Source organism: Ursus maritimus, unplaced genomic scaffold, assembly GCF_017311325.1.
Source record: "Ursus maritimus isolate PB19 unplaced genomic scaffold, ASM1731132v1 scaffold_4, whole genome shotgun sequence".
Taxonomy (NCBI): Eukaryota; Metazoa; Chordata; class Mammalia; order Carnivora; family Ursidae; genus Ursus; species Ursus maritimus.
In genome coordinates, this window is record NW_024426552.1 from 74,297,716 (window position 1) to 74,312,480 (window position 14,765).

The 14,765-nt window shown below is 45.3% G+C and overlaps 1 protein-coding gene across 1 annotated transcript in view; it reads left to right on the plus strand.

Moving 5' to 3' along the window:
* The first annotated feature begins 1,324 nt into the window (after positions 1-1,324).
* P3H2 (prolyl 3-hydroxylase 2) overlaps positions 1,325-14,765 on the plus strand; it is a 154,460-nt gene continuing 141,019 nt past the window's right edge. Inside the window, exon 1 of the mRNA XM_040621449.1 lies at positions 1,325-1,822. Coding sequence (XP_040477383.1) covers positions 1,355-1,822 — 468 coding nt within the window. The 5' untranslated portion in view covers positions 1,325-1,354. The remainder of the gene's footprint in view (positions 1,823-14,765) is intronic.

Consider the following 14,765-nt stretch of genomic DNA (forward strand, 5'->3'; position numbering starts at 1 on the left):
AACATTCATTATCAACTACATGGTATGTGTGGCTCTTTCCCATCCCCCTTCTCTCTTGCTCACCATCCCAGTGGCCAAGAAAACTTTGGGAAATTGCCACAGGCACTAGAACACAGGAATGCCTTCAGGAGGTAGGCTGGAGGAGTCAAGGGTCCAGTGAGTAAGCTCTCCGGAATCTCTGTGCGAGTTTGGAGCCAAGGAACAGGAAAGAGGGGAACACCGTGGCTCAGAAGGTATTTATGGGAGAGTAGAAGCAGAGGAACAGGAAAGCCTCTAGCGAAAGTTGCGTTGGAGTTTGGCAGCCGTTTCTTTCAGCTTTCTCATCCTTAGATTGATGTTCATTGCTTAAGTCCTAGGGGTAGTGGGTTTTTAAACTGGCTCTTTGTTCAACCCTTAGAATAAGAATTTATATCTGAAAACCATTTGATGTGTTGGGACATTTGTCTGTTGTAGGAGATGAGGAAACGGAGGCTCAGTTACACAAGGTCACACAGCTGGTACACTAACGGACAGACTATAAGGACAGTCTCACCTTCCTCCAGGTTCTCTAGGTGCTGTGATACCGCCTATGCACAGAAAGGTGGGCGATTTTGCTTCTCTCTTGCCCCTACCCCTGCTTCAGTGCAGACACACACCCCTGCAAAGTGGGATGAGAAGGCACGGGAGGGACCAAGGGAACTAGCAGTAAGCTTTTGATTCCATAGGCCCAGGATTGAATAGTTTCTTTTGCCTTTTCACAGTTCTATACATTTGATCTCATCGCCTTTCTCCTCAAGCCTCCGCACCTGGGCCGTCCCCTGGTGCTTTCCTCCCAGTCTGAGATGGAGCTTTAGGGCTTCCTCTGAAGGTGAAGGACTCTGCAAACTGCGAGGTCATGCACAAATTCCAGAAATTGATAGAGTCCTAACCTTCATAAGCCGGATTTCCCTCCTCTCTTTAAAGGGAGTATTCCCATCCATTCTGCCACGCGCAAGGGAGCCCACGTGGAAAGCTCTCGTCCTGGGCTGGCCTCAAGCGGTGCCCGCTCTCTGGCTGGCACCGGGCAGTGCGGCGCCTGGCGTGCGGGCGGCGCGGTCCGGGCCTGCAGGGCGCGCGCTGAGCGCCGGCGGGCGGCTCGCGGAGGCTCGGGCAGCAGGAGGAGCGTGTGAGCTGTGGGCGTCCCTTTAAGAGCGGCCGGCCGACCCGGCCTCCGCCTCTCAGTCCGCTGAGCGCCGGCGGTCACCTGGGGCTCGCGGGGCAGCCGGATCGCGGCGGGGCCGGCGCTCTCACCGCGAAGGTGGGAGACGGCGCCCTAACGCCAGGTGCCGGGAGCCGTCTGGGAGCGTGGCCGTCCCGCGCCTCTCCGCGCCAGAGGATGCGGGAGCGCATCTGGGCGCCGCTGCCGCTGCTGCTGCTGCTGCTCCCGCCGCAGCTGTGGGGCGGCCCCCCGGAGAGCCCGCGCCCGGAGCCGCAGCGCGAGCCCGGGCCTCTGCAGCCCTTCGACTTGCTCTACGCCAGCGGCGTGGCCGCCTACTACAGTGAGGACTACGAGCAAGCGGTGCGCGACTTGGAAGCGGCGCTGCGCAGCCACCGGCGCCTGCGGGAGGTCCGAACGCGCTGCGCCCGCCACTGCGCCGCGCGCCGCCCGCTTGCGCCCCCAGGCGCTGGCCCCGCGGCCGAGCTGCCCTTCTTCCGCGCGCTGCTGGAGCGGGCGCGCTGCTACCGGAGCTGCCAGAGCCAGCGCCTCGGGGGCCCCGCGTCCCGCCACCGCGTCAGCGAGGATGTGCGCAGCGACTTCCAGCGCAGAGTGCCCTACAACTACCTGCAGCGGGCCTACATCAAGGTACGCAGAGCGCACAGCTAACGCCCCCTGCGACTCCGGGACGCGCTCTCGAGCCCTCCCCACCACCCCAGCCCCCGAGCCGGCGCTCTGCTCCTTAACCTTTCAGTGTGGGTCTCCTTGAACCTGCCTGCTCCCTGTTTGTGTATCTAGGTATCTGATGGCCCAGGCTCTGTAACTAACATTAGGTGGAACCTGCACAAGCCATTAGCTCCTTGGGCATCAGCTTGTCTGTGGAAAAGAGGACTGCATCAATGAGATGTTTAAAGTACCCTTTCAGCACTAATTTCAGAGGCTTTGGCAGAGCTGGGTCTAGTATAAAGTCTCTCGCTTCATTTCTCGGTCTAACCTCAGCCCCGTTTCTCTTCCTTCTCCACTCCGTCATCCCTCTTACACTTCAGTCTGCACCTTTTCTCTGAAATTTACAAGAAAACATCCCCATAAAGCAGAGTTAAATGTTGACTTGCTCTGGAACAAATTAGCTATCCTCTATTCTCTGCACCTACAAAACAAAGATCAAAAGTTAAAGAAAATCGTGCGGTGGGAGAGGTGGACCTGTGTGGAGCAATCTCACTGAAAGTAATACCCACAGTGCTGACTCTGCGTCCTTTAGTAGAGGGCTTCCGATTTCTGGAGGTAAGCATTGGAGTGACTTATTTGACCGCAGATGCCCAGTACTCTCCTTCGGATTTTGTGTGTGGGTGGGTGGATTCATCCCGCTTGAAGTTAGTGTCAGGAGAAATACGGTCTATATGGGCATTTTATGCCCATCCGCAACATTTTGAAGATCCATCTGGATGCGTCAGCAGAGAGAATTTAATCTGTGTTTCTGGAAACCCACCCCCTTGCAATCCATGCTGTTCTGAATTTACACTTTCTCCCTCCAGCCTTCCGCTTTCTGGCTTTTTATGTCCGTGCATCAGTGTCTCCTCTACACCTGCCGAAGTGGCAGCTTTGTGGGTTGGCCTCCCGTAGCTTTAGCCAATAGGACAGGCTGCATTTCTAGCCTGGCAAAAATACACACCATGTACAGATCCACGTGCACACCCTCCCACAAGTTCTGTGCTGTTGTGGGAAGGACACTCTAGACATGTGCAGTTGTTTGTGGAGTTCAGGAAATCACAACTGAGAAGAACCCGTAAGTCCCAGTGCTATGGCTGAGAGGCTGGGGTTCACTAGACTAATATCTTGGGTAAGAAATAAGGCTCAAGTCTGAATCCTTTCCAGGATTTGTCTTTTGCTGGCTTTTGCCCCTTGATGAATTTGCTAAACCAAGCAGTAAGTATAAATCTGATTTTTTTTTTTTTTGATGAGTGGCCTAATTTTTGGTGGTCTTAGAGAAATCAGTTGATAGCAGAGAGGAAGGAGACCTTAAGTACCTGGCAGCCCAAGATATCCTGAGCCAGTTCCCAGAATAGAATGTGGGTGGTTGCTTTTGGTCCCCATCGTACAGTCTTCCCAGGAGTCTCAGATGTGAGGTTGGCAGCCCTGCTGATAGTTCTGTCACACATCTTGGGGAGATTTTCCTTTCTCATTCCTCTCCAGTCTTATAAAAGTAAATAACCGTGAGGTTAACTCTTAAAATGTAGGTTTCTTTAGTTCTGTAATTAAGCTTGCATCACTGCTAAGGTTGTGTTGATCAGTCAGTCGGCTTCAGTCCCCCAGTCGGAGGTCCAAGAAGGTGAAGCTGTAGGTTTGAGATGCCTCACATTTTTGCAGTGGATTGGTTATAGGAATTAGTCACTCATGGGCACCACTGTTGGGTGTGATGTGATGAACCAATGTAGTTTAAGAAGTTTGGCTCCCAATGTGTGAACCCATGTGCTAATTTCTGTTTGGCCAGCAGTGTTTCTGAGAACAGAGTGCGTATCTTCTCCCTACTCACCTCTACTCTAATAAGCAAAGCTTCTTGTATCTACATAATTGGTAGTCTCTTCAGGAGGAGATATTTGTATTTGGAAATTCGTTTTTGATGGGTGAGTTTGTAGGAGTGCCTCTGTGAACGTGTAATAAGGTGTACCATGGTTCCCCCCCCCCCCAAGAACGCCACAATTTCCGTCTTTGCTTGGCTTCCTGGGAATTTTAATCATAAACACATGCGGGCACGCTCGCACCCATGCATGCAGTCACCATCCTTTGAGAGTAAAATGAAACTCTCAAATAACAACAGAGTACTGTCAGGCTCAGACAAGTATGGATTCGGAAGTGTTTACTCCCTGGTGATAAAAGGTCTTGGTCCCCGGATGTGCTCGGGGATGAGCATAGCTCCTCATATTGTTGAATTACTTTTGACCTCAGGGATCCAGTTTGCCCTTGAAAAGGATGACCCTGGGCCACACTGAATTCAACGAGGACTTTACAGCCAGAATTGGAGAACTGTGATTCCTATAATACAGTCAGAACCAGTGCGCTTCCTCGGGATAAGGAAGCACAGTTATGAGCATGTCAGGATCTACCAACCGTAGAAGCTCTCGGGAGCCTGCTCCTCCACCGTATCCCAGTTAGGGAGCCGCGGATGGAAGCAGGTCCTTTCTACTGGTGTGTTAGAGAGGAAGATGTATTGAGAATTACGAAATCCGAGTCCCAGCAAGCCCAGTTTCTCGTTTCACTGAGGAGGAAAGGAAGAGCCGGAGAGGGAAAGGGGCTCATTCAGTGTAACATATTTAATGGCAGAGCCAACATGATTTGATGAAATGAGCACAGGACTGACAGTCGGGAATCTGGCCTTTGCCAGTAACTGATGCCCATGCCTGCGCTGTGCCCTCTGCCCCCACTGGGTCTCCTCAGGTCCCAGGGACTGCTGCAGTCCCCAGGGCTATCCTTCTGCCAGATTTGGACAGCTCCGGGGATGAGTAGGTCCTTGTCCTGTGGTGTAACAGATACTCACTGCATTTATCTTAAGCTCTGCTCTGTAGAATATTCCTCGAGAACTGGCATGTTGGGAATTTGTCTGCACAGCTATGAGGCAGAAGTTCCATTTGGTTCCTAAGCCACGCCTTTCTGATTAAATGCAGGGTGAGACTCTTCAAGCCTCGATTTTTACCATTTCAGATTGTGAGATCTAACTCATGATTCATAGCCTGAAGCCTAAGATAGAACTTTCTTCATAGTATTCTCTGCTCAGAAACCTTTAGCGGTTTCTCCTTGCTGCCTTATAAAGCCACATAGTTGAATGCAGCATCCACAGCCTGGCTCCCCCTTAACCTTCCTGGCGCTGTCTCCCCCACTCTCACCCTCCAGCCAGAGGGGACAATGGTGGCTTGGTCTTCTCCATCTGATACTTTTGCACCCCTGGGCTTTGTTTATTCTCTAGGAGGCAGGTGGGCTCTGCCGTGGGAGAGATCTAGAATTGAAATTTACCTCCTGAATCTCTGGCTGTGTGACCGTGAACAAATCACATGAACTTTCTGAGGTTTGCTTTCTCCATGTGCAGCATGGGGAGATAATAGGCCTTACCTGATTGGTTTAGGTTAGATTTAAGAGAACATTGATGTAGGTACTCGGGACAGGGCCTATTTCTCAAAACACAATGGAGACTTGTTTCTTCTTATTATTAGTTATAATAGCTTTTTCCTTCTCCTTTTTTTTTTTTTTAAAGATTTTATTTATTTATTCGACAGAGAGAGAGACAGCCAGCGAGAGAGGGAACACAAGCAGGGGGAGTGGGAGAGGAAGAAGCAGGCTCCTAGCGGAGGAGCCTGATGTGGGGCTCGATCCCACAACGCCGGGATCACGCCCTGAGCCGAAGGCAGACGCTTCACCGCTGTGCCACCCAGGCGCCCCAGCTTTTTACTTCTCCTTCTGTACACATTCAAATGGTAACTGTCCCAACACAGATATACCTGTTTCTGTGAGGCCCTCCTTCACGCCCTCTGCCACTCCCAAGAGAACACCTTTTCTGCCTCCTTTGAATGTCCACAGCAAGGAATTCCTTCCTCTCATAACATGTTTCATTTTTAACTTTGTTTTTTGAGAATTCATGTACTTGCCTATCACTTACGAGAGCTCCTTGACATCAAAGAACTGTCTTTGTCATTTTCGTAAATCTCCTAAAGTGGGAGTTTCCAGATCTGGATAATTATTAGATGAATGATTATTATTAATCATCTGCACGTTAAAAATATGATTTAAAATTAGAGATTTAGGTACCATAGGTCTGAGTTGGTCCTCAGCATCTATACTCCCCCCAAATATCTAAAACAGAGGTCAGTAGCAATAAGTGCTCAGTGTATGTTTGTTGAATGAAGGATAGCTTGGTTTCTTGTGTATGAAATATTGTGGGGAAAGGTCTCTGAGTGGCAGCAGGAGGTGTTCTCACACTAGTTATTTGGTTTCCTTGCTGGTCAGATGCTGGAGAAAGTTACAGAAAGGCTAGATTCCTTGACTTCTTACTCTCTTCTACTTGTAAGCTCCGGCTAATGTTGCAGAACTCTGTTCCTTTCCCCTCCATCGTTCTTTCCTAATTTAATTATTACTTAAAGCTATGGTTCAGAAAGCCCTTGACACGTTGTGCCGGCTTTACGTACATTTGTTGCATTTAAACAGATTTAAGAAAATAGTTTTTTCCCTTATCTCTGTGCTTGATCATCAGGAATACTTTGACAGTGACTCTTTTTCTCCCACTGTTCCCAGCCATTCAATAAAAAAACAAAAAACAAACAGAAAAAACTAGTGGCGCTTATTTATTTTTTTTTACTTAAAACAAGCTTGCCCCTGCCTGTTTTGTTTCTGAGTTGGTGCTTTGGGCCATTTGACCTTTGTTTTTCTTCTCAGGATTAAAGGGGGGGTGGGGGGGAAGGAAATAGCAATTAAGTTAGGCAATCCTATCTCCCTCCTGAAGTCATCTCCCTAAACTCCCTTTTTCTTGACCATAATCTATTTTATTAGTGGTTTCTAGAAAAGAAAAAAAAGAAAAGAAAAGAAAAGAAAACTCAAGGAACTTTTTCCACTTTTAATCTGCTTTATCAACTTTTTTTTCTTTCTAGATGAATGCCTTAACAAAACAAACAAAAAATGGAAACCCTAGGTCACAACTGTTAGTTCAGAATAAAAATCTTTTTTGTATCCCATTTTAAAATCTTTTTTTTTTTTTTTACCGATATGTAGACTATGTACATTTTGTCCCCAAATTATTTCAAATCGGCAGTTGACTTTATGTCTTCTTGAAAGAGCTTTTCTGAAATTGTCTTAGGGATTTTTTCCTCTGGGGGTGAGGCCTTTTTTTTTTTTTGGTCTCACAATTGAGCTTTTTTAATGCTTGAGTCATCAAAATCCACTAGTACCATCTTTCTGTCCCATTTCTTGGGAAGGAAACATGGGAGGTTGTTTGTCTAGCAGCTTTTAGGCCCTGTGAGCCAAGGAATCAGAATCTTAGTCATCTCCCGGAGGGCGCTGGCCATTTGGAGGTCCTGCTATCTCTTCAGCGGTCCTCCACTGAGATTACAAACGGTAAGTGCCACAGAGGCTTTAAAATTCAATTCGATGAGAGTAGCAGCTGCTTACAAATTTACTCCTTAGTCTTGTGAATCAGGGATTCCTTCACAGGTTTTAATAAAGGAAAGCAATAAACTGCTTGTCTCTCTTCACAGACCCCATCTCTGAGAATCGAATGTGTTCTGTCACTAATAGCATTTGCTCACTGAAAAACTCCGAAGGGATAGCTGTGTGGAATTCTTTTGGGAAAGTTTAATAAAATGTCAGCTTGCTTCGTGGGGTAAGCTTGACTCATTCTGAAGGGCGGGCGGGTTCACCTAAAATGAAAATTTGCTATAATGGTCCCTTTGTATTGCCAAGGAATTAAATAAACTGGATTTCTTTGAATCACTTACAGATCTTAGAGCTGGGGGAGAGGGCTAAGTATTTTACTCAAGCAGTGTGGTTTAGCAAGGGCAACAAGTCCTATTGAGCGGAACTATATAATGCTACAGCTTGAAGGACCTTTAGCAATCATGAAGTCTGTCCCTACTTAATAACTGATGACACTGACCTCAGAGTTCCCATGACAAATCAGGAAGGGTCAGTAGGTGGAGCTGGGTGGAGAGTGTTGGTGTTCTAATCTATGGCCAGTGCTCTTTCCAGACTATGTAATGGGCATGGCGACCTCCCGAAGGGCAGTCTGGTGAATCGGTGGTGCAGCTGAGACCTGCAATGGACCTGTTGTCTTCAGAGGCAAAGCAGACACAGGGCAGAGCTTCCTGGGCAGCCCTGCCCACCCTGCATTTTCATTCACATGATACGTAGGCCACTCAGCCAAGAGTCATAGTTGTCTGGTGGAAAATTTTGCATTTCTCATTAGGAAAAATAATTTCTCCTGTCTTTTTTTCCATTCAGCTTTTCTCCTATAATTCTTTTGCTGTCCTTTTATCCATCCCTCCTTTGCTGCTGTCTGACTTCCTAGCTATGTAATTTCCATGAGAGCTAACCCTCATTTGCCAAATGGCCCAAACACATTTTTTGAAAAGTGATTTGATGCGTTTCAGTGCTGAGTGTATGATTTTTGGTTTTCAGGACTGAAGAGGGTTGCAGACTATTGTCGGAAGAAGCCGACCTGACCACACCCCTTTCTGCTTTACTTTGTTCTCTATACTTAGTTCTCTCTTTCTGCCTCTCCTCCCTGATTCCTTTTCCTGTCAGTGATCCACACAGTGCAATCACATCTGAAAAGGAGAAGGTTGAGGGGGTTGATAGAAAAGCAGGTAGTGGTAGAGTCAATGTCTGGTTTCTGGCTCCAATGAAATGAAGGCCATAGAGCCTCTTGTTTAATTTCATACACAGACATTGGCATCTACTTCCATGAAACTTTTTTTATGTCTCTTTCCCCCATATTCCTCGTGCAGGTCTTGGGCGTATGTTGGGAAGATGTTCCCTTCCCCTTCCAGCTCCCCATCTTTCTGCAGGGGCTTACTGCCGCATTCATGGAACATCAGTGTTCCAACCATCCCATTTTACAGATGGGAAAATAGAGCCTGAAGGAGAATCAGGTTGTCCAAATTTATCCAGCAATTTAATGGAAGAGCCAGGATTAGAATCCAAGAACCCCGAGTCCTACTTCTGTGACATTGCCGATGACCACTGTTTGTAAGACTCACACTGAAAACACAAACTCAACCAAATTAAAGTGAAACATACCGTTTGCTAAATGGAATAAACCCGGAAAATAAAAGCTCCCTTAAGTAATGTTATTCCCTGAACTATTATTCTGCCCACTTCTAAGAAAAACTCAGGAATGGGGACCTGGGTTAGTGCTCTTCCCCAATAAGCCTAATGAAAATGAATGAGGCAAAGCCTCTTCTTTGGAAGGGAAATGAAGGACTAGAGCCAGAGAGAGAGAGAGAGAGACTCAAGATGTCAGATTTTCCAGGCGTTCAGGGGTATCAGAATGATCCTACTGGAATTCATTATCTGCAAAGAGTGGATTCAGTTTTTGTGCAAGTAATGGGATACTGCGGAGGATTGCAGTGTAATTAGACTGGAACTCAGGAAGGAACTGGAGAAAAGCAAGCGATATAATGAAATAAACAAATTCAAAGCAAAACAGAAAAACTGTTAACAAGCCTTCAATCACAGAAACGTTAAGTGAGCCAATTTTGATTTATTTTTCCTGCTTGAATACTAAATTTTTAGCTCTTACTCTGCCAAGATCAATAGGCTTGCATGAAGAAATCAACACATAATCAGGACTCCAGACACAGTGAATTACCTTAATACCAGATTTGGCTGTTTTTAAAAGAATGACCTCAAATTATAGGATCAAAGACTAACCCAGAAGACCATACTAATTATTTCCCCACTGAAGCAAGAGCAGTTTCTTAATAATATTTTTTAGATTGAATCCAGGATCAACAATCAGCATTTGATTCTAGTACATGGCATTTAGAAATGGCATCAGGGACAGAGACCTTCACAGTCAATCATTGTTTCTATAGGATTGCCAAGGACTCGCTTGTGCAGTGGAGTCTGCAAGGTTTCAGTAGGCATTTAAGCTGGAGTTTCCAAATCTTGGCTTACTGATATTTTGGGGTGAGTAACTCTTTGTTGCGATGGGCTGTCCTGTGCATTTTGGGACGGTTGGCAGCGTCCCTGGTCCTTGCCTACTAGGTAGCAGTAGCGACACATTCAAGCCCTCCCAGCTGTGACCAAAAAAAAAAAGAGAAAAAAAAGTCTTCATACATTGCAAAGTGTTTCTTGGGGGTCAAAATCACTACACACTGAGAACCACTGATTTAAATATTTAGCCATATTTAAGATAGGTGCACATTAAGGTGAGACAAGTCTAAATCAAGTTTTTGACAATACAGGTTAGTAAGCAATGTGCTCACTGATCATGATATTTATGAAAATGAAAATGTTTGGCTATAATTTGACACCTTTTATGAGGGGAAACCCATTGGAAATAGAATTGCTTTCTCCAAGATGCAAATCACTGGGCTCATATCCTATAGCTGGCCCTCCCTTGTGGGCACACTAATTCAGCTTGTATGAAAGAGCAGAGGCTCTGGCTTCTCTCTATTTATCAACTGAACGTGATAGGGCAGGTTGCTTTAACAGTACAAACTAACACTTTTTAGTTCTAAACTCCAGACTCCAGAATTAACTTATGGCTCTTTCTACTTGGAGTGTACCCAAACTCAATCATTTAAAAGTAATTCCCTGCAACTCTTAGTTTTCTTGGGGTTAGCTCTGTGTCATGCGTAATCTTAGAGAACAGCTTGATTCAAACACTAAACAGAAGAAGTCTGAAAAGTGGGGACTATAAATAAGAAGGTGTCCTGGGAGAGAAGAAATAACATAGAGACTGAGACAGAGAGAGAGTTAGAGGGTGCCCTAGTCTGTTCGGGCTGGTGCAACAGGGCTGCGTGGCTTATAAACAGCAAAGATTTCTCTCTCCGGGTTCTGGAGGCTGCGAGGCCAAGGTCATGGCACCCACTGATTGGGTTGGTGTCTGGTGAGAGTCCTGCTTTGCTGTAACCAAGCGGACAGGAAGCTTTCTAGCGTCACTAATATAAGGTCACTAATCCCATACAGGAGGACTCTGCCTTCATGACCTAATCGCTTCCCAAATGCCCGCCTCTTGATACCATCACCTTGGGGACTAGGTTTCAACATAGGAGTTTCAGGAGGATACAAACATTCAGAACCCACCAAAGGGAGATACAGAGATAAAAGGAGAAAGATGGGGAGAGGATAGAAACAATTAAGTAAAGGAAAACAAGAGCAATGAAATCAAAAGTCCAGGCAGGGTCCCCCCACGTGAAAGGGTGCTGCATGAAGCAACATGTGGGCGTTACACGCTGACATCCATGTCTGTCCCCAAACCAATCATTCGGAAGCCCATACTGGTTTTTCTTCAGTCCTGCATTCTCAGTAAAGATGTTTCTGCTTTGAGAGAGCCTGGGGTAGCAGGGCTACTCAGTTTCCTCAGTGACACAGAGAAGGAAGGCGTCCCCCTGGGAGAGATGCTACATGAACAGCATGAATGACCAGATGATATGATCCCCTTCAAATCAATAAATGCTGCAGGAAACCAAACAAAAAAGAGAGTCTTAGTAAAAATGTTCAGTTTTAATTTACATGAAACTATACTACCTTCCCAATCAGCAGTTAAAGAATTTTCCAAGCTCTTTTAGGAGATGGGAAGATGGGGAAAACATTTTCTCGACCTTCAAGTGGGTTGTAGATCATTGAGGGAGATGAGTGTGTGTCCAGTTATAATGTGAATCCATCCGATGAGAAACGTAACCCTTCTATGTGAGTATGTGGGAGCAGTGCAGGGATGTCCTGTATCAGAGCGATGGAATTAGATAGGGAAAAAGGCAGAACGTAAAAGATTGGTGGCATGTGAGGAATACCATTTAAGAATACTGGTAGTTTTAAACTTTGAGATAAGAAAACAGGACTACAAAAGAACTATTGGAAGCTGGTGGAAAAGCTGGAGAATTAATTGAATCCAGAGTACAGGTTGTTTTAAGAGTACATTTGATTGATCATAGGTTTTAAAAGAATGTGTGCTAGTCTGAGGCTTGGAAAAAATCAATATACGATAGTATATGAAATGCTACCTTTTAGGAAATTTTACTAATAATTAACAGGATTAAAATATACTGCCTCAAAGCTAAGTGCAAGTGAATTGTGGTTTCGGTGACTTTTTAAGTTTGTTAAGGGAAATGTCATTTTGCCGCTTGAGGTTTCTTTGAAATCCTAAGTAGCTCAACCTTCCATTTTATGCTGTGCCGAGTTACTCACCGTCTTGATGATTACGTGTCTATCTCTGTGGAAAGATAATAAAATTTCCTTAAAAAAAAAAACAAAAAAAACAGGGAAACCAAACATCGGACTTAGCTTTGAAGCAGTGTATTTTATAACTATAATTGTAGTAATAATAGATGTTATTTATTTACTGTTACTTTGTTTCAAGTATTATGCTAAAAGCTTTACAAAAACTTTCCCATCCAGTTCTCATAATAACCCTAATACAGATCTCAGTACAGTTGACCCTTGAAGAACACGGTGGTTCAGTGCGCCGACCCCCACTCGGTTGAAAATCCTCATACAACTTTTGACCCCCTCAGCAACTTAACTATGAATAGTTTACTGTTGTCTTGAAGACTTACCAATAGCTTAAATAGTCAAGTAGCACATATTTTGTATGTCACATGTATTATGTATTGTATTCTTACAATAAAGTAAGCTAGAGAAAATGTTATTGAGAAAATCATGAGGAAGAGGGGTGGGTTAAGGGGTGGCTCACGGGGTTAAGCGTCTGACTCTTGATTTCTGCTCAGGTCATGATCTCAGGGTCCTGAGACTGAGCCTACGTGGGGCTCCATGCTCAGCGGGAAGTCTGCTCAGGATTCTCCCTCTCATTTGCCCCTCTCCCGGAATGCATGCGTGCTTTCTCTCTCTCTCTCTCTCAAATAAATAAATCTTCAAAAAAAGTGAAATTACTAAGAAGGAGAGAATACATTTATAGCACTGTGCTGTTTTTACTGAAAAGTAATCTTTGTGTAAGTGGACTTGCGCATTCAAAACTGTGTTCTTCAGTGGGTAAGTGTATAATTGTCATTTTGCTACAGGGACAGTGAAGCTAAAAAGTTAAATAACATGTCTGAGAATATACAACTAGTACAGCATAATCGAGTCAGAATCTGAACACAGGTTTTTCTGAGGACAAAATCTGAGTTCTCATGTACTTGTCACGGCCGGTGTGTTGGCATCCAAAGGACGTGTATTCAAAAAGTCCTGCCTTTTATGTGTTGTGTGACCCAGGGAAAGCTCACGTGTATGAACCTGAGTTTCTTATCTGGAAAATAGGATAGACATACCTATTTACTGGGTTCTCATGAGAAGTTATTGACAAGTTTGTGGGCTCACCTAGGTTGGCACTGACGCAAACGTACTTATCTTTGCCTCTTGGCATCTGGGCAGAAGGCAAACTTGTGAGGAAAAGTGAAAGACAAAAGGAAAGTTAAGCCACTAGATCATGATAAACTGAGAGGACAATTACACATGCAGTACGTTCAGAAAACTTTGGGGCACAGAAAACCAGAACCGGACCTGCTCAGCTGGAGCTGGTGGCTTCAAGATCAATTCTCTATACAGTGGAGCACCTCCTTTCACCACTGGGCTGAAACAAAAATCATCCTCTGACTGGACACTTGGGACCGTGTTGCAAAAAGTCCTTTCGCTCTGTTCCCCACTACATTTTTCTGACCCTTTGGTTTCACAATTTCCTTGAGATTGTGGCCTCTTCTTTGTATTTTTCCAAAAATATTGACTCTGTTCAAACACATTCCAAACCTTCTCTGTTTCCTATTAGGGGATAAAATCTCTTCCCACAGACCAACACATCTTGGGAATTTTAAGCCCCTGTAAGCCTCTTCCCCACCCCGATCTTGAGTACCCCTGGGGATGGCCTAGGTTTGGGAATCCAAAAAAACATCTCTTTATCACAGACACCAAAAATGTGACCGCCTTTTATGTAACAGGTAAGTGGGCGAGTGGCTCAAGTAACAATGGGCAGGGTGATTAGTCTAGGGTCAAGCAATTTAGGCTCTATCTCTAGGTGGTTTTTTTTTTTTTTTTTTAAGATTTTACTTAAAAATCTTAAAATTTAAGCAGAAAGAGAAAGAGCACAAGCAGGAGGAGGGGCAGAGACTCCCCACCGAGAGGAGCCCTATGTGGGGCTCAGGTCTCAGGACCCTGAGATCATGACCTGAGCCAAAGTCAGATGCTCAGCTGACTGAGCCACCCAGGTACCCAGACTCTATCTCTAGTTTTATCACTAATGTTTCTCTCTAGGCCTTGAGGTGTCCTTTTGGACAAAGGGAACATTGGACCAGATGGCTTATGAGAGCTGGTTTCTCTTTGTCAGCTGGAGATTCTAAAATACTTCAGTGGACTGGTACAGTGATTCAGCCATCTACCCGTGGAAAAGAAGAAAGTGATGAGATTCTTTTTTTTTTTTAAGATTTTATTTATTTATTCGACAGAGAGAGACAGCCAGCGAGAGAGGGAACACAAGCAGGGGGAGTGGGAGAGGAAGAAGCAGGCTCCCAGCGGAGGAGCCTGACGTGGGGCTCGATCCCAGAACGCCGGGATCACGCCCTGAGCCGAAGGTAGACGCTTAACCGCTGTGCCACCCAGGCGCCCCGAGTGATGAGATTTAATGGAATACAAAGGAGAATGAGATCCCAGAAGTTTGAAAGGTCACAGGAAAGGAAGTCCTTCCAGGGTGTCTGATGCTATCCTCATCTTTAGATGGTCAATCACTGCAAAGCCGAACCTGAAAGAAGGTCACACAAGTATTAATTCGGTGGTACTTTAGGGGGTATTAGATAAAGTTGGGTATGTTCAGGAAGGAAAAAGATAAAAGACTCAAAACTATGTTTTGTAAGAAAAAAGTTGAATAGGGTTGAAAAGACTAAAGAAAAAGGTTTTAAAAAGATTA